This window comes from Carica papaya, chromosome 3 (assembly GCF_054855325.1).
Source record: "Carica papaya isolate Zhongbai chromosome 3, ASM5485532v1, whole genome shotgun sequence".
Taxonomy (NCBI): Eukaryota; Viridiplantae; Streptophyta; class Magnoliopsida; order Brassicales; family Caricaceae; genus Carica; species Carica papaya.
In genome coordinates, this window is record NC_142311.1 from 21,993,606 (window position 1) to 22,013,366 (window position 19,761).

Sequence of the window (19,761 nt, forward strand, 5' to 3'; positions counted from 1 at the left end):
TAGATCTTCAGCCTGGTACCCAACCCATTTCGGTTGCCCCTTACCGTATGAGTCGTGTAGAGATGGAGTCACGTTTGCAAGGAAAGGGGATGGGTCCCTAAGGTTATGTATTGACTACAAGGGGTTGAACAAAGTCACAATAAAAAATAAATACCCCATCCCCAAGATCGATGATCTTTTTGACCAGTTACAAAGTGCTTAGGTTTTCTCCAAGATTCACTTGTGTTTGAGGTACCATAAGGTAAAGAACAGGGCAGAGAATATTCCTAAGACAGCCTTCAAAACCCAGTACGGACACTATAAGTTCTTAGTCATGCCATTTGAGCTAACCAATGCGTCAGCCATTTTTATGGATTTGATGAACATGGTTTTTAGGCAGTTCCCGGATTAGTTTGTCATAGTGTTTATTGATGATATCTTGATCTATTCAAAGAGCAAGGAGAAACACACTCAGCACCTGACTCAGGTTTTATAAGTTCTCAAATAAAAGAAGTTGTATGCAAAATTGAGCAAATGTGGGTTCTATCTTGAGCATACTACCTTCCTAGGGCACATAATATCAAAGGATGGAGTGTCAGTGAATCCTGATAAGGTTGAGGCAGTACTAGGTTGGGAGAAGTTGACTTCGATCAAGGAGATTCGTAGCTTTTTAGGGATGGTAGGTTATTATCGTAAGTTTGTGGAATGTGGTTTTCTAGCCTAGCTGCTCCCTTGACCCAGCTTACAAAGAAGAATGTCAAGTTTAAGTGGAACGACGACTGTGAAATGAGCTTTACAGAACTCAAAAAGTGGTCAACTACTGTACCAGTTTTGGCTCTGCCGAGTGGGACAGGTGGATACACAGTGTATAGTAATGTTTCCTACCTAGGGTTGGGTTGTGTTCTGATGCAACATGGAAAGGTCATAACCTATGGGTCCAAGTAGTTGAAGAGTCATGAAAAGAATAACCTCACCCATAACTTAGAACTTGTCACTATTATCCATACCTTAAATACCTGTCACCACTATTTGTATGGGGAGACTTTTGATATTTATACAAACCATAAGAGCATAAAGTATATATTCACCTAGAAGGATCTCAACATGCATCAGAGGCATTGGATAAAGCTCCTCAAGGACTACGATTATAAGATCTTGTATCACCCAGGTAAGGACAATGTGGTAGCCACCGCACTCAGGAGGAAAAGTGTAGGTATTTTGACTCACTTATTGGTTTCTGAATGCAGGGTAATAAGGGCTACGCAATAGATACAGAATAGGGTTACATGTCAGGCCCATCTAGTTATCCAACCTTAACTGATTCAGAGAATTGAAGCCCAATTAACCGATTCCCCCCTAGAAACTCTTAGGAAGGATACAGAATATGGGGTAGATCCAAAATTTTGAGTCTCTACCGATGAGTTGCTCAGGTTCCAGGACAGAGTATGTATCTCAGAGTGAACTAAAAAGGGATATTATGACAGAGGCTCACAGTTCAAAGTTCACCATGCATCCCAAAAGTACCAAGATGTATAAAAGTATGCGACTCTGGTTTTGGTGGAGCAGGATGAAAAGAGAAATTATCAATTTCGTCTCCAAGTGCCTTATCTGTCAGTAAGTTATTGCAGAGCATCAACGCTCAAGTGGGCTACTTCATCCATTATCAATTTCGGAGTAGAAATTTAAATATATTACTATAGATTTTGTAACATTTTTACCGAGGCCACGCTCGGGGCATGATACCATATGGGTAATTATTGACCAACTCACCAAGTCCTCTTATTTCTTGGCTATTAGAATGACCGACCCTTTAAACATGTTAGCAAGAATTTATATTCGAGAGTTAGTCAGGCTACATAAAGTTCTGATGACAGTGGTATCAGACAGAGATCCCAGGTTCACCTCTCGATTGTGGTCTAGTTTTTAGCAAACAATGGGAACGAAACTGTCCCTCAGCACAATATTCCACCCTCAAACAAATGGACAGTTAGAACGAATAATTTGTACACTGGAGGAATGTTCAGAGCTTGTATTATGGACTTCGAAGGACATTAGGATGATTATCTACCTATGATAGAGTTTGCCTATAATAACAATTATCAAGTATCGGCATGGCCCCATATGAGGTATTGTATGGCCGACCCTGTAGGTCGCCGATCTGTTGGGAAGAGGTGGGTAATAGAAAATTGTTTGGCCCAGATCTTGTAGAGGAGACCACAGCTAAGATAGTTAAAATTAGGAAGAACATCCAGATAGCTCAAAGTAGGCAAAAGAATTATGCAGACACCCAGATAAGAGATTTTGAATTTGAAAAAAGCGATCGGGTGTTTCTTAAGGTCACCCCTTTTAAGGGTATCACTAGGTTTGAAAAGAGGAGAAAATTAAATCCTCGTTCACTAGACTGTTTGAGATCTGGATAGGGTTGGTACGTCTGCCTACAGAGTAACACTATCTCTAAAGCTATCTAAAGTCCATAACGTATTCCATGTGTCTATGCTACAAAAGTACAACCCAAACCCCTCGCATATCTTATCTCATTAGTCACTTTCACTCCAGGAAGATCTATCTATGATGAAGTACCGATAGGTATTTTTGACCGGAAGAACAGAGTGTTTTGCAACAGGAAATCCCCTTCGTCAAGGTCTTATGGCAAAATTACTCAAATGACGAGACCACTTGGGAGATAGAATCGAACTTCAAAGCTCAGTACCCCCAACTGTTTGACCAGTGAGAGGGCGACAAATTTGAGAGACCAAATTTTTTCTTAAAAGGAGGAGAGTTGTAACACCTGAGGCCAAAAATTTAGCTTGAGATAATTTAATACTAATAAAAAAGATATATTTAAAACAATTAATTTTAATTTTTTTTGAAATTTTGTTAAAAATTAGAATTTGGATGTATTTGAAAATATTTTTAAAAATTAGGGCCAAAATAGAAATAAGGGAGGATCTGTTTTAAAATAAATCTGAAAAATTGGGTAAAAACATAATTTCCAAAAATACAGCCACGTAGGACGACCACGTCAGTAGCACGACGAGTTAGAATGCACTGCGCGGCAGACACGCTAACACCAGCTCCACACGAGAGCCACACGGGCGATCCACGTGCTTGGGTAATCCAACAGCCCAAATCACATCCCGTGCGCACGAACGGCCAAGATGCGTTTCCTCTTCAGATGTGATCAGATAACTAGATTCGATTGTGATGGACGGTGTAGATTTGCGCACGTAATCAGCTTAAATAGGTAACAATCGGACGATTTTTCTCACTCCACGTCGATACGGACAAAATGCCATGATCGAGGGGAAGAGAGGTATTTAAACTTCTCTTAACTTGGCCCTAAAATCTTAGCCGACAACCACTGACCGAAGAAGAAGAAGAAGGATGGCGGCCAGAGGGAGATCAGCCATCGAAAGGACACCATCGCCACCGCACCAGAGCCACTACCGACGCAGAAGAAGGTAAAGTTTTTTCCCTTCACTCGAAATTGAATTCTGAACCTCCTCACACCCATATCAGAGCAAAAAGGGCAGTTGGTGAGCTGAAAAACATGAGAGGAGCTCGATCGAGCCGTTGCGGCCGCAACCAAAAACCTCTTCGATGACCCATTTCCATTTCCTGTTCCCTTCGATTTTCTAATCATCATGACCCTTGTTTCATTTTGATACAGGTTAGCCAAAGAAATACCCTGACCGCAAAGGAGGAACAGTAGACCGGCCGTACCTGGAGATCCTTCTGTTAGTAGGGTTTCGATTTTCCCCTTTGCCAGCCAACAGAGGCCCCCTAACTTTATTTTTCACAGGTTTTCATGTAAAACCAGCTTAAACCGATCAAAAAACGGCCGAGTCGAAAGGAACCGCCGCCCACCAGCACTAGAGCACAGCAGTGCCACTGTGCCGAAATCCTAAATTGGTCAAAAAAGTTTAAAAACACCTATTTTGGCCTTTTGGGGTATTTTTAGATACATGATGCATATTTTTAATTTCTGCAGGAAAAATCTAAGAAACCCAGGAACCGCTAGGAGGCGCAGTGAAACGTACGGTGTTTCGAACACTAATCCGAGGTAAGAATCTCTCACCCTTTTTTCCGTTATAGTAAATTAAAGTTTAATAATCAATAACATTGTATTTGTGAAAATTAGAAAAATCCTAAAATTTATTATAGGTCACTAGTAGAGCCAAAACTTGTCAATGTCTAGTCTATCTATGTTGTACATTTATTTCTATATTGTCTTAAATTCTTACTGTTATATCGGGTGCTTTAATTTATTGATTTTAATTATCTTTTCAATTATTAGTTTATGTAACTATTTTATCTCTATTCGTTGATTGATCTAAAATAAATGTTCTAATCGTGTTTTCTTAATTTTACATGTCTATTTACATGATTTACGGTTGATTGATATAAATGAGATATTGGTATGTGATGTGTGATTGGTTGATGGTGTGGATCTGTGGATGAAAAACTTATCGGGTACCCTGGGGAAGGGTGTACAGACCTAGTACATAGGAAAAATCCTACCGTGGATATTATCTTAGTTAAACGGAGCTGAGAAGTCTCATGCTAGAATGAGTTGGGAGGTATAGTGCACCCTCATACCAGATGGGATATTGAGGGGGTGGTATATTTGGCGCTCATTACTGGATGGGGTATGGGGACGGTCAGTCAATCGAGAAATTAGATATTGAGTTCGTGGATAGGAGGATATATCTATGGACCTCTAGAGGTACTAGTAAGCAGGTAAGTTTATTGTTATTGCTCATTTAAATATGAAATCAAAATATGATTCAAGTTATTGACTTCATAGGCCGGTTTTGGAAACTTGTAAAGATAAGTATGAAACTTGTGTTTTTTATATTAAATGAATTTATTTAAGAAAGTAAATGGATCCATTGGTTGCTTTATGATTTTTTACCAACCTTCGATTTTCTTTGTCGGTGTTAAGTATGATATTCTTCCTAGGCTAGTGTATCTCACTCCCCTATTTAACCATTTCAGATTAAGAAAAACAAGATCCAGATCCTGAACAGCAGAAGAGTTACCAATAAAGGTCACCTCCCGAACCCTATCAGAGTTGTCCAGCAGAAGTTAACCCCATAGGATTTTTATTTCGTTTTATTTTAATTATTTATTCTGTTACTTTGGACTTCTATAAAGAGACATTCTCGTAGCCCTATTGAGTATCCTAATTTACTGTGTAAGGAATGTAAATCCTAAAGTATAAATTGCTTCCGCTTATAGTTGATACAATCTGATATTTCCATTTCCTTAAGTCTTGGGTCTTTACAAATGCTCTATTTAATTTGATTATCTTCTTTGTTAAATTTCCATAATCCCTAAGCTCTTCCCCTTTTTTCTTTTGATCATGAACTTAACATTTACTATTTTTTAATATTTTAACTATTTTAATTATTTGTCAAAAAAATCAAATATTAATTAGTTTAACCAATCTTCTTTTCAGCTTTTTTGATTTTTAGATATCACATGTATGGTTGGAAAGAGATCATGAAACTTTTTTTATATTGTTAACAGAGTTAACAAGTTTAATTAATATATGAATCATGAGACAATGAGTTCAGAAATGAAAACATAAATCTTAAATTAAAAGTTTCCAAACCATTAAACTGAAATTTATCTATTTTTTGAATAAACTATTAATTTATTACTTAAAATCTTAGTTATGTTAGAATTTAGTTTTTAAATTTTAAAATCATTTAAAAATATAATTATTAGTATCTTTTTGTTATAAACAACAAAAATTCTTTACGTATTATTTAAATAACATAAAGAAAATTATAAAAAATATAATATTTTATTTAACTATGAATTGAAAAAATACATAAAATGATTATTGCATTTTCAAACGTCTATTGTATTATTTATGTTGTTTAAATAAAATAAATTATTATATTTATTAAAAGTTAATTTTTTAACTATTATAAATTTTATGGTTACATTAACAATTATGGTTACATAAGATATCATAACTATAGTTGTGTAAGAGTTTCACAAGAAACTACTTAGAATTTGAAAATGACGATCAAATTTTTACATATTTCTTTATTTTTAAGGATATCTTTAATGTATGGAGTAGTTATACCATTGTATAAATGGCTTGGTGAACAATAATATTTGGAACCCTATCTGTTTTGGTAAAAATGGTTCTGCCCTTTCACACCTTTTTTTTTACAAATGACTTACTGATTTTTGGGAAAGCCAATAATTTTGGTTTTCAATTCTCAAGCAATTTTGGTAAGTATTTAGGTGTTCTTTTGTTACATGATAAGGTCAATAAAGATACTTATAATTACATCATTGAGAAATCAACCAGAAATTATCTAGTTGGAATGCTAATCTTTTTTTTTTATAGGGCGCTTAACTTTGGCTAAGTTTATTCTTATGACTATCCCAGCTTATGCAATGTAGGCCATGGTGTTGCCTAAAACCTTGTGTGATAAAATAGAAGTAGCAATCAGGAACTTTGTTTGGGGCAATGTGAATGGCAACAAGAAAATTAGTGTAATTAATTGGGAGGAAATGTGCATGCCTTTGATGCAGGTGGGGGTGGACTTCGATCAATTTGCAATCAAAATAAAGTATTCTTGATGAAATTGGGCTTTGCAATGGCTTATAAACCTAATCTATTATGAGTCCAAGTTCTCACTCATAAGTACAAATGACAAGGATTATCATGGAATTATAATTTGAATGGGTCAGCCTCTCACCTTTGCCGTAATCTAAACCATCTTCGCACAAACCTTAAAGTGGGCATAAAACGGTCCATAGGCTCAGGGAAAAAAGTTAAATTTTTGGGAAGATTGTTGATTAGGTGATGTTGGGCCTCTTAAGTTATTGGTGTACGCTCTTATTGATGAACATGACCTCGAAAAATGTGTTAGAGACTTTGTTGCACATTCTGGCTAATGGAATTGGAGTGTCTTCACCATGTGTTACCAACGAGTATTCTTCTCCAAATGGCAATATTGCTGATTCCTAATGAAGATAATATTCCAGACTCTTACTATTGGGATATGTCGAGTTCAGGAGAGTTCTCAATTAGTTTAACTTATGTTCTTCTACAGAGTTATCATTAGAACCTAGAGGATAAGAACTAGAAGGTCATTTGGCATTAGTCAGGAGTCCAGTGTGTGAGTACTTTTCTTTGGCTAGCTGTGAAAGAAAAGCTCTTGATAAATGAGGAGAGGCACCGACGACATATGATGTCTAATGCAGGTTATAATATGTGTGGCAATACTATTGAGGACATGGATCATGTTCTCCTGGTTTGTAGTAAAATTAGGCTTCTTTGGCTAAAAATCATTCTTTACGAAGCTCAAATATTCTTTTTCAGGGATACTATGAATGATTGGTTCATGATGAATCTCAAGAATAGTTGGTTTTGGTGCAAGAATTTTTAAAATTAGAGAGTGATTTTTAGTCTAACATGTTGGAAACTTTGGGATCATATTAATAATTTTATTTTCTAGGGGATTGTTAGCATTGTTGATGATTTAGCTAAGGAAGTTTCCCTTATCACTGATGACACTCTTATGCTAGCACTATGAATAATTTTGTTTTCTCAGGTATGGCTCAAAGATTTAAAAAGTTTATTTGATGGCAGGAATCCCCCACGGATTGGGTTAAAAGTGAACACTAATGGAGTTCATTGTGCTAATATTAATCTTTCCTGCTATGGTGGCCTTATCAGAGATAAGGATGGAGTGTGCCTGGGAAATTTTAACAAGAAAATTGGTAATTGTTCAATGCTAAAAGCTAAGCTTTGGGGGGCCTTAAATGGTCTTCAGTTCGCATGGGATACTAGATACCGTAACATTATTCTTGGGATTGATAGTTCTCTTGTTATGCAATTGCTTACTAAGAATGATTATTGCATTAATGCTCATACTACTCTTATTCTCTATCAAGAACTTGTTATTGAAGGATTCGTGCATCAAATTTCAACATATATATCACGAAGGGAATAAATGCACTAACTGATTGGTGAATTTTGGCTTCTCGTTGCAGCTTGGGCTGCATCAGCATGCTCATGTGCCAAGTGATCTCTAACAACTTATCACAAACGATGTCATTGGCCTTTCTTGGCCCAAGACGTGCATAAGGAGCTCTTAGTTGTTAGGCTTTTACCTCTCTTTATAACAAAAAAAAGGGACATATTTAACTTATTTATGTAAAATCTTTAGACATTTTTTTAAATAATGAAATTTGAAACTTCTTCTATAACACCCCGTCTATCGCAATTAATTTAAAAAACCTACTTATTCGAGACTTTAGGCCGTATTGAACTCTTTTAATTTACTCAGTAAATTATTACCGTAATTCGTGAATTATGCCGATTTTTATTTATTTTGATTTTATTTTATTTAAATTTTAGTTGATATTATTTTATTTTACTTTATTTTAGTTGATTTTAGTATATTTTATTTTATTTTAGTTTAATAAAAAGTAAATTTCGAAAAAATGAAAAAATGGGAGAAAATCCCGCGAGAAAACTTATGGGACACGGCTACTCACGCATGCGTGCGCACGAGCGCACAGCGTATACGTCCCATCTGCACGCATGGCGCAGGGTCAACCCTACGCGCATCCTGTCGCACGTAGGAGAGTCGTCTACGCATCACCTCGCGCGCAAACTGGTGTCGCACACTATGCGTGCCCTGTCCATGCAACAAGCCTGTGCGGATAAGTCCCTGTACGCCTGGGGCCTGCACGCAGTAGGCCTATGCATGCAGCAGGGTAGGTCATATGCTGCAGGCTAGCCTGTAACACGCCGAGCGGGCCACTGCTGCCTCAAAATGTGCTACCACCCACCTTGGGTGGTACGTCGCCGCCACTAGTGGAGGAGACCTTCTTCCTCCGCTTTTCATGCCAAACATCTTTTTCTCTCTCTTCACCAGATTTTGCCACTTTACGCAAATCCAACTGCTCCAAATTTCTATAAATAGGGGTCTTTCCTTCCCATTTTTCCACACTTTCATTCTTACACCTTTAAAGAATTAGAGAGAGAGCGTGTGTGTGATCTAGAGAGAGAATGAGAAAAAGAAAAGAAGAACGGTGTAGAAGAAATTATCAAGATTTCGGTAAGAAATTTAGTATTTCTTTAAACATTTTAAGGGATATTTTTAAACAAAAAAAAAGGAGATTAATTTGTTAATTTGTAATTTTGCCTATTTTGCATTCTTTTGTATTTGTAGGTTTAATAAGTTGAATTGTTCTTGAGTTCAAGCATGCTATGTGATTTATAAACACTTGATAATTTATATGTAATTAAAATAATATGAAACTGGTAAGGTTACCTGGAAAATAAAAGAAACAAAAAGAAAAAGAAAAATATAGAATGAAGCATGAATGGTCCGAATATGTATTTAATGCATCAAGTGTCTCGTTAGGCTTTTTATCTCTGAGGGGTATCTGTTCCCCTAACCCCATCCAGGGTATCTGTTTCTCCCTCCCTCATCTAGTCTGGAAAGATGTAAGAGGACCGCTCTCTGTAGATGACAGTGTACCCTCTAACGAGAGTGGTAACGTGAATATCTGTTAGGGATCACTTTTGACTAAATACTATCGTGACCGTAGAATATCTTATAGGACCACTATGATTGGTACAACTATTGTCGTAGATCGTATCATGATTTAACAAACCGAAAATGTGACTGAGCAAATTTTCGTTGTCTGTATCTGATCTGGTCATTTCACATGGGTAATTGAAAATCTGTATCTGCCTTCAGAGATGGAAGTCGTAACGACTTCACGAAGTATGACACGAAAATCTGAGTATTTCATAATTTATTTAATTTTTTTATTTCTGGTATGATGTGTATTTGTTTTGATTATACTAACGTGATGTTTTTCCTAATAAATAAATTATTTCCATAAAATAACATACGTCTACAAGTAATCAAACGGTAAGTATGTATGTTAAAATAATTTATATTTTAAACCTTATGATGTTAATTGAATATTATTTTTCTTATTGAGCATATGGAACTCACTCTTTCTATGCCCCTCCCTCCTAAATGAGGAAGAAAATGAAGAACTACTAGCTGACCTATCCATTAAAGTTTATAAAGATCTCATGGATCCACAAAACTTGAGTGCGTGACCATCTTTTGTATTTTGACTTTATATTTTATAGTCACTTCTGGTCTTAGTTATATGTATGTAATTAAATTATTAATAGAAATATTTAACCAATTTGAATCTTGGACATGAGATCTTTCGATGCCCAAATATGAAGGCCCAGCAAGTTCATAAATAAGGCCCGAAGGTATTAAAATCCAACAGATCAAATGTGTGGCTTACAATTTTCTTCCTCCCAACATCGGAAGGATCGCAGGTTGTCATAAAAATTCCGAGGTGTAATGCACATGTATATATATGTACATTTATTAAAGAACTGCAGCCAAGAGGAGTGAACGAAAGCCAAATTTGAACCAGAGTTCGATTAATGGTAATACCGACGTGGTAATTAAATCTTATTCTCCATTTCTTTTGAAATCCTTGGTGTGTCATTTGCTTCGCTATACTGTGAGCTTTAAAGTCCTAAACCTTAAACTTGTTTGGTTGATGAGAAAAGGAAAAAAAAGAAAGAGAGTGCGAAATATATTCAAATCCATTGTAGGGAATCTATTGATTCCTAGGTTTTTGTTGAGTTTCCTTTTTTTCTTAATAGTCAAGTTCAGGAGTTATGGAAGTTGGAATATTTAGTCTTAGACTTGCCATTTGTTTGGTTGATGAGAAAAGTAAAATCAAAGCAAAGCGGGAAAAAAATGTTTGGGTGTTTTTTTCTTAATTATTGAATTCAGGAGTTCTGGACGATAGAAAGTTTCTTGTCTTCTGTTAGTAAAGTTTGTTAAGTTGGTGGTTTTATGTTTATCATAAAATCCACCAGAAGGGTCTATCCTCTTTATCAATCTTTCTAGCTTCAGTTTTTAACAGCTATATTTTGGCGTAATCTCTGGAATGCTGAAGCTGATTAAAGCACGTAGGAAACTTTTTCACTCTGGAAGCTCCTAAATTAGTGTTTCAAATATGGTAGTTTCTTGTAGCCGAAACGGGAAAGTGTTTCATTTGATTACTTGTTTTTTATATAAGGTTGTCTTTCCTTCAGGATCTTGAATACTTAGCCGTCAGGTTTCGAAAGAAAATGAAATTCTTATCGTCTTTGGTTTCAGGTCCTAATGATCATAAAAGGATTATTTAGGAGATACGAAAGATGGAACCCTGTGCACCCAACATATGGGGCCTTTTGGGGCATGGGAATAGGGGTTGGATGTGGTGTTGGATGGGGACCTGGATTTGGTCCTGAGGTTATTGGTTATGTTGGAGCAGGCTGCGGGGTTGGATTTAGCGTGGGTATTACACTAGCCGGTTTTGGCATTGGTCTTCCTGCAAATTCTCCTCTTGTTGCTCCTCATAATGGTACACTTCTCTTGCTTTGTAATTTGACCACTTTAGCTTATAAAATTCATGTCAGCATTGTGCTTTGTCACACCTCAACTATTCCTGATGTACCTCAGAGGCATAAACTTTTTTGTATAGGCTTGATTAATGCAAATATATATGTGTGCAATCCTATAGTTTAGCATTGTTGTCTTCACTGCTTATATATGTTTTTCTTATATTCCTTTTCCAGCTATTGCGGCAACAAGGAGTGGTGCACTAGAGTGGTTTGCTCAATCAAGTACTGCTCTTTTCTCAAATGATATGGCTGGGGATGGCTGGAAAATTACATTGGCTCATGTTGCAGAGTTTCAAAGACATGTGAGAAGAAAAATTTTCCACCATTTTAGAGGTATGCAAGAAAACTAACTTGATTTTAAAGTTTTTGTAAAAATATCAGTTCTGTGTTTTCAAACCCAGTAATGGTGCTGCTAACTGCATTAATGCTTATCATGTAATCCTAATCTATGGCTTCCCATCTATTACCATTGTTTTGATTTAAATTACGATTTTACATCATTTGGTTTAAATTTATTACAATTTAAATCTTGTGGTTTTTCACAATCCTAAATCATGGTTTTTTTTACTTAATTTTGATATGTTTAACCTTAAACTCCATATTCATATTTAGAAACCAAGGTAAGTGTGGACATTCTAAAAAGCTGAAATTTTATATAAAATGACAAAAAACCAAGCCACATGGGAGGCGTGAAGTTTAAATATAAATCTTCTGTTTCAAGAGAAAGGCATATTCTTTTATTCTCAGCTTCTGTTTGGAATAACTCTAGAAAATATTATGGAATTCATTTATAAAACTATACTTGATTTAATTAGGAGATTTTGTACATTGGATTAGGATGGCAAAAAACTCAACCTCATGTAGAATTCTGTGGAATTGAATCAGTGTATTTCAAACTGCATTAAAATCGATAAAATTTCAAATATGTTATTTCAATTCCACATGAATTTTCATATGAGGCCCTTTTTTATCATTTTATCAAGAATTGTTCGGATCTTCAAGTTAAATTAAGTTGATTATTCAATTTGCAAATGAATTCTGTTAACATTTGCAAATATTCCTTCAACAGATCTTAATTCATTTTCTTAAATAACTAGTCTGAGTTATGAAGTAAAAATGCCTGTTATTTACTGCACTCTTGCTCTTCATGCTCTTTTCACATGTGATCTATCACCACAATTTTAGAAATCCTTAGATTTCTTCTCTGTATATTGTATTCAAAATTTCTGCATTGTTGTGGAAGCAACCTACAGCTAACTCAAAGAAATGAAAACAGTATGTTTTGTGATGTCTTCAATTGTCAGCTTCAGCTTACTGATTAATTCTGAAATTTTAGCGTTGTCTCTTACCTCTGATTATTGCAAGCCTGTCTACAAGTTCTTATAAATACACCATCAGGAGAAATCAGAATGCAAGCTCAATGAACAAGGTTTCAAGAAACAGTGTTTTCCTTTAATAGGCAATGGCAGTTAAGAAAAAATGGTACATAGCTGTTCCACTAAATAGGTCCTTGAAGGATCCAATTCCATAGTGTATTACTAGTTTATTTATTTCATACTTGAAATTACCTCTTATTTAATCCTACAACATTTCATTTGATGGAAGAGGAAATGAAAGAAAATCAGATCATTTTCTTGCAGGCTTAAAAGACTGACATCAAGGAGATGGATTGGCTTTGAGGGGCAAAAATATTTTGACAATTGTAAGGATCCTGAGGCTACATTGATTTTACTTTTTCTAATTTTTTTTTTTAAATCTTACATCATTGCTGCAGCTGTAAAAATTCTGGCCCTTACTGTATTGTATATTAGCTGGAATAGCTGAAGGCTGTTTTATCCTTTTTAATCTTTCCAATAGAAATGAGAAGGAAAAAAGTAGAAAGAGACTGTTTTTCCTTTCAATTTCAAATCTCTGGATATGCATGCATCTGTACAAGTTGTTAACAACCACAAGATTTCTTGAATATCAAGAAAAATATATAAGAAGTGTCCACTCACCTTTGAGACATTCTAATAAGTTGCATAGAAGATTTGCTACTGCAGAATTGTTTGGCTGTCACTTGTTTATATATGATTTGTTTGGTGCAATATCAAAACAATGAGTCTAAGCCTGCTACAGATATGGAATTTCAGCAAAGAAAAGGAAATGTCTGTGCTTTATGGAGTGTTTCCTAAGGAATGTTAGCATGTTTCATTTTGATTATTTATGTAGGAAAATTTTTTCTAGCTATTCTCTGCTTTAGGAGTGCCATGGTCTGCAAGGATTGTGATGTTTTAAATCTACACATGTAAGGAGAGGTTAGATTATTGGTCTCCTATATTATTGTGCTTTGTCTTGTCAATTCTGATTCTGGTACTACAAGTTACTCTCAGTCTAGTATTGCCTTCAGATAACTCATCTTCCTAAGCCTGGCAAAGGAAAAATCCTAACTCTTGGGTTTGGTATCAATCTGAAAACAGAAGATTCCAGAGTGGTGAGACTTTATGTTCATGTGAAGATACATTGTCTTTGAAAGTTCATTCCAGAATATGTATAAAATGAGATGATTCTTGAGGAAGATGGGGTATGCTATCTCCAATGGGAATATGAACAGGGATAAGTATAACATACATATTGTAGTGAGTGGACCCATCCTTCAGAAAGCAGTAGAGGCAGAGAAGAGGCAGCAGCATCCGTATTTGATGTCATTTGGTTTAAGGATAAAGTGTTTTGGGTCATAAAATTTCTTGATGACGGAACAGATGATGATTGGGCAGTCTTGATTTGTGGTTGTTGTCTATGAAGTTAAAGAATGAAGAAGATTTGACGTATGGGTGATGACAGAATATGGTACTGAGAATTCTTGAGTTGAACAGGCAACTGCACGAGACCTTTAAGGGGTGTGCTGAAATGTGCTAGGACTAGGGGAGAATTGTTGGCTTCTTGAAAAAGATCCTATTGTTCTCTGAAAACAAAAGTGAATTCTGCAACCAGAATCTGAATAGTTGGTCCTGTTGGATGTTTTACTTGTTTTCTGCCTTCTTGGTATTGTTCATTTCTTTTCTTTTTTCCTCTTTTTTCTGTGTCTAACAGGGAATTAAATTCTATATTAAAGAAACCTTTCAAGGAGATGATTAGTTGTCTTATTCTGTAACTTAATAATTCAAAGGAAACAATACGACTGATAATCAGGAATACGAAGAAAAAGCATCCAGTTACATCTTACCATGTCATGTAATGCAAAAATAAACAACAAAGATCCCACAAAAGCAGAAGATGCTGATAGTTTGACATTTGAATGTAAGTAGTTATCTAACCATTCACTATGGAACATTTCTTCCTAATCTCTCCTTCTGATCTAGTCTTGACATTTATCTGACTTAGTTTCTCCATGGACTTTGCAAACTCAGAATAGAATTCGTCAAGTGAACCGTGAAGCAACTGTTTGACAAGAGAAAATGTAACCGGGCTCATAGTTAAAGCAGCGTCTGACTCAAAAAGGCCTCGTCTCTTGACAAGAAGACTATAGTAGCTGAGATCAAATGTGTTGCGACTGCCAGGATCCATCTCAACTATTGTGCTAGTATCAGTAGGAGTTGTGCACTTCCTGGCCTTCAGATTTGTAACATACTCGCTGTCCATAGAAGGGTCTTGATCGCCTACTCCAGTGAAGTTGAACAGGCGAGTAGAGAACGATGAACAATGAGCAACACCAATAGTGTGAGCACCTGGAAAATTTCACTCAGAAAATTGTAACACAAATCAAACTTTGCAGGTACAGATATTAAAGACAGTCTTTGAGATACCATGCAAACAACCAATTGTTATTAGATAATGACATTTCCGGTTTTACCAGAAAGCAAGGTGAGGTCCTTCAGATCAAGCCCCTGCCTGGAAAAGAAGGCCAGAAGACTAGTGATGTTTGAAAACGGCGGAGGGATGTTAGCTAAGGCTTCTGATGTTCTCGAGATTTTTCCATCTCTGCGTCCCACTGGAACTCTCCAGTAAGGTCCTCCCTGTCAAAATTAAAGTGTGTATATGTATTAAAGTTGAACTATTCCTCTTCAACTTGTGGATTTTCTGATAATGAAGCGACTCTTTTTCAGGTAAAGGAAAGGTAGTCAGCTTCTAGGACTTACAATCGACACGATTGAATCTCTAGCAACCAAAGCAATAATGTCAGCACAGGAAACAACACCAGGACATTCTTGTTCCAATAGAGTTTTTACTCTGTCAATGAAATCATAGCCTCTTACTGTCAAATTTGGAGGGGAATCCTTTTCTGCTTGGTTTTCTGAAGTTGAGTTTAGCAGCAGAGATGCATCACAGCCCTGATAATTTATTGAATAATATATCTTCAAAAAGAAAGAAAGATAGATAGATAGATGATCTAGTCTTAGGAAATTTACTAACCCCAGGAATGGGAATCATACATTCAGTATTTGGTCTATTTAGGACAATTTACATATTCTATCTGTTTTCTTAAACTTACAGAAAATCACTCAACTTATTGATTTTAGAATTTAATAATTAAATAGAATACCAGTTGTAAGTAGAATCAAAATCTTTTTATCTTTGGGCTAATTGTATTTTTGTTTTAATCTCTTAGAGAGGGATTTCAAATCTCATTTAAATATACTAGGAAAATTGATTCAAGTATAAACTTTCTAATTAAAATTCTACATGCTAATGATATTTTAACCTGATAATAACAAAAAATAAAATAAAATGAAAACTTAAGGAAGAATTGAACCAAATTGATGGTAGCAATTACTTTTTCACTCGAGTATAGAAAACTGATAATAAAAGAAAAAGTTGCCATTAACCCAACTACTAGTCTACTCTGAACAAAATATGGGTTCACACAAAAACTATTTGGTGCTTCAAAACTACATTGTGATTAATATATTTTAAATTTTATTTTTTAATTTTGAAAAATATTTAAAAACAAACTAATTATCACTTCTCCATTTAAACAAAGATTAGAATTTACAAACCCTAACAAAGCAATCATGAAAATGCAATCTTAAGAGAGCTGCTGCAAGAGATGGTGCATTATGGATGTGGGTCTGAACAAATTCCTCCACAATCTTCTCAGCTTTTGGGCAACTCTCACCATAAAAACCCATCTTGAGTTGACCTTGGACTAACCCTAAAACTCCTAAACCACATATGATTATGAAACCTAGACAATGAAACCATCCCATTTTTCCCTTAACAAAACCCTTTATTCTCCCTGAATATTGACTAAGTTTTCTGTATGGATCATAAGCCACGATTAGAATATAAAGGCAGTTGTTATATAGAGCTTTGCCATGGATTAAGTCTACAAGATTACAAGGAGAAGAGCACAAGAGCAAAGCTATCAGCTAACTAACACGTTTTATCATGGCTTATAAGTATACACATATACACACACACACTAGCAGTACAATCATAGACAAGCAAAGGTTAGGTTTCCTTTTCATTATAATAACTTTATGCTTTATCCTGGATTATGTCCATATTAAGTGTCTTATATTACTTTTAGTTGTAGTCTTGCTCTTCTTAAACAACTATTGGTTCATAATACGTATTACTACAAAAATCAAATAAGTTTACATCTTTAAAAATTTTGAGCAAAGTAGTTCGTTGATTTATCCTTACATGGTGCCTTGATGGCTGAAAAATATAAGTTTGAGAAAAGGAAAAAATATATAAGGTGCTTTCCAAGTAAAAAAAGAAGTTGTTTTTGACTTTTAATAAAGATGAAATCAAAAGTTGAGAATAGAAGTCGTTAAGTAATTATTTGTATTGTTGAAAGTGATTAATAATTTTAATAATTGTATTTATTAATGTTATGTTTCATTTGATAATTAATTTAATATTTGTTTCAAAATAAAAATATAACATTCATTTATTATCAATAATTCGTTATGTATTATAAATTATCTAAATTAATATTTATTTTCAAGTTAAACAATAATTATTATGTTGAATAAATAAATAAATAATAATCTAAAATAATTTGAATTATTAAAATTACATAACAATATTTATTATCAATCATTTAATAAATATTGTTATGTAATTTTTATGGTTTTAATATTTATTATTAATTTTATAATTTTTTTAAAAATGAATTTTACCAAATACTATATTGTTTATCACCTTAAAATTATTTTTCCTGCACTCTATTTTCAGAACAATGTTTCCTAACTCATAATATAAGTATCGGTTAGGCAAATGGTTTGTTGCAGGTTAAAATTACTAAAACAAAAGTTACATGTTTCTAAAAAACTACTTCTCCTTTCAATATTGCCCTTAAACAAATATTGCACATATAATATATATATACATATTAGTTAATGGACCAATATTATACATATTGGTTATATAATATATACATTATATAGTTAATTAAATTTTTATATATTAAAATTATTAAGAATTTTAGAAATATTATTTTATATCATTACAGTATACACCAAACATAATGATTTTTACTTTTTGAAGAAATTTTCATTAATACATAATAATTTCTTTGTTGAAAATACTTTCACTTATCAATCATTTCAACTGAAGCATCAGTTACACCAAACATGATGAGTTTATTAATAGCTTTGAGTCATTTTAATTTCTCACCTACTCCTTGGCTCATTCTTCCTCCTTTCTTATATCAATGTTTGTAAGAGATGTAGCTCTTTCTTTATGTCATAGGATGAATTCATTGATAAGACCAAACTATTTTAAAAATTAGACTTAACATATTAATTAAACCTAAATATGTTTAATATGAATTAGGGACTTTATTTTAGTGACTGCATAATTGAATAGTTTATACATTTGTTTTCCTTATAAGATCTTATGTATTCGAGTCGAATTATATTTCAATATATTCTTATTTAAATATTATTTTTTATTGTACTATAATTGATATTTATGTATCAACTAATTTATGTTAAAAAATTAATAGATAAAATTTAATGCTGATATTAATCCAAGAAGTAAACATAAAAGATTTGATATGTAATTAACTTTTGTTTCGTGTGTAAAAGTACTTTTAAAAATATTTAAGTATATATCACTTATAAAAATATATAAGGATTATGTAATTTGTTAGATAACTAAAGCAAAAAGGAAAATAAATTTCTATAAATTAATACTTTTTTTAACTTCATAATCATTTATTTTATAAATAAAAATATATATAATTTAGAAAATAAAAATATTTTCATTTACTATACGGAGCCTAAATCTTTCAATAAAGAAATAAAACATTTAATATAAATAAAAGATTTCCAAAGAAGTTAATTATAAAAAGAAAGGTCTGGAAATGTATAGGTGGTGCCTGCTACAAGGTTAATAGTCGCCTTTCAGAAAAGAACCATTCTAAAAATGAAGAACATCTTTTTTATTGATCTTTCAGAATTTATATATATGTACATATGTATAGATATATATGACCTTTTTTTTGGTGGGATAAAGCAAATAATGAAATTCCACTTGAAGAATATATATACATATTTAGATGGTATATGTGGTAACGAATACATACAATTTGAAGATATAAAAGAATAAAAAGTTGATTATATTATTAATCTTTTTAAATGTACGAATAAGAATATTATTAGATATTAAAAAACATACAATAAACCCAGCAAGACAAGGGCAAAAGTCAACTTACAATAAAGCCACCTTATATAGCCACAGTATGAATCTAAATATTAAACAATCTTACCATCCACTCTTTCATATAAGAAGAACAATAATCATATGATAGATGATCCTACACATGAAAACGAAAGAAAAACTGCAACAATACATGCACATAGATAGTAAAAAGTTAAATAATAGAAGAAACACGAAAATAAAAGAGGAACAAGTAATAGACTACCCAAATCCAACTATGATAAGTAGACGACATAATCTGCAAAGATAAGAATGTTGACTCAACACTTAGAGTGGAAAAAAAATATGTTCACTGAATCTCGTTCTCTCTCTTCACTTTACTTCTATTTTTTGCTTTTGATTTTTTCCCTTTCTAATTTTTGTTCAATTTTTTTCTTTACCTAGGTGTGTGTCAACCTTTCTCGATACATTATTACTTAATCTTGATAATCGATATTACATCTCCAATCATATTGGTCAATCCTTGATAATGTTGATTTAGAAATTTGCAATCTCAATTGCTCTTTCTTGATTTTCCTTGTTTTTGAATTTTGTCTTCTCTAATGCTTTTACTTCTGATCTTTGATAAATGTTTTTAGTCTTGAAATTTGCTTTTTCAAAGTTCCATCACATCAATAATTGAGAATATTGCTACTTGATTTTAAATATCTTCC

The 19,761-nt window shown here is 33.7% G+C and overlaps 2 protein-coding genes across 12 annotated transcripts; one reads left to right on the forward strand and one right to left on the reverse strand.

Moving 5' to 3' along the window:
• Positions 1-10,293: 10,293 nt before the first annotated feature.
• LOC110824525 (Putative membrane lipoprotein) lies at positions 10,294-16,011 on the forward strand. 11 transcript variants are annotated; one of them, XM_088216287.1, is made up of 8 exons: positions 10,294-10,447; positions 11,172-11,418; positions 11,633-11,791; positions 13,084-13,160; positions 13,918-14,737; positions 14,848-15,212; positions 15,294-15,441; positions 15,544-16,011. In XM_088216287.1, the coding sequence occupies exons 1-4, from the start codon at positions 10,445-10,447 to the stop codon at positions 13,110-13,112; spliced, it is 438 nt and encodes a 145-aa protein (XP_088072413.1). In that variant the 5' UTR covers positions 10,294-10,444; the 3' UTR covers positions 13,113-13,160; positions 13,918-14,737; positions 14,848-15,212; positions 15,294-15,441; positions 15,544-16,011. The 11 variants fall into 11 exon arrangements, with proteins under 11 accessions (XP_088072413.1, XP_088072415.1, XP_088072416.1 ...); XM_088216289.1 differs by having other exon boundaries at positions 14,531-14,737; XM_088216290.1 differs by having other exon boundaries at positions 14,607-14,737.
• On the reverse strand, positions 14,744-16,892 carry LOC110807856 (peroxidase 3-like). The gene is made up of 4 exons (XM_088216285.1): positions 16,435-16,892; positions 15,577-15,768; positions 15,291-15,453; positions 14,744-15,165 (listed from the first exon to the last, which is right to left on the reverse strand). The coding sequence occupies exons 1-4, from the start codon at positions 16,642-16,644 to the stop codon at positions 14,750-14,752; spliced, it is 981 nt and encodes a 326-aa protein (XP_088072411.1). The 5' UTR covers positions 16,645-16,892; the 3' UTR covers positions 14,744-14,749.
• Between the last annotated feature and the right edge of the window lie 2,869 nt (positions 16,893-19,761).

What these genes read in the sequence shown, in the direction of transcription:
- LOC110824525 (XM_088216288.1), top strand. An exon ending in TCTTGTTGCTCCTCATAATG is followed by an intron (nt 11,419 to 11,632) that starts GTACACTTCTCT and finishes TTCCTTTTCCAG; the next exon opens with CTATTGCGGCAACAAGGAGT. An exon ending in AATTTTCCACCATTTTAGAG is followed by an intron (nt 11,792 to 13,083) that starts GTATGCAAGAAA and finishes AAAGAAAATCAG; the next exon opens with ATCATTTTCTTGCAGGCTTA.
- LOC110807856 (XM_088216285.1), bottom strand. Translation starts at nt 16,644, where the DNA reads ATGGGATGGTTTCATTGTCTAGGTTTCATAATCATATGTGGTTTAGGA. An exon ending in TTCATGATTGCTTTGTTAGG is followed by an intron (nt 15,769 to 16,434) that starts GTTTGTAAATTC and finishes ATAAATTATCAG; the next exon opens with GGCTGTGATGCATCTCTGCT. An exon ending in GAGATTCAATCGTGTCGATT is followed by an intron (nt 15,454 to 15,576) that starts GTAAGTCCTAGA and finishes TAATTTTGACAG; the next exon opens with GGAGGACCTTACTGGAGAGT.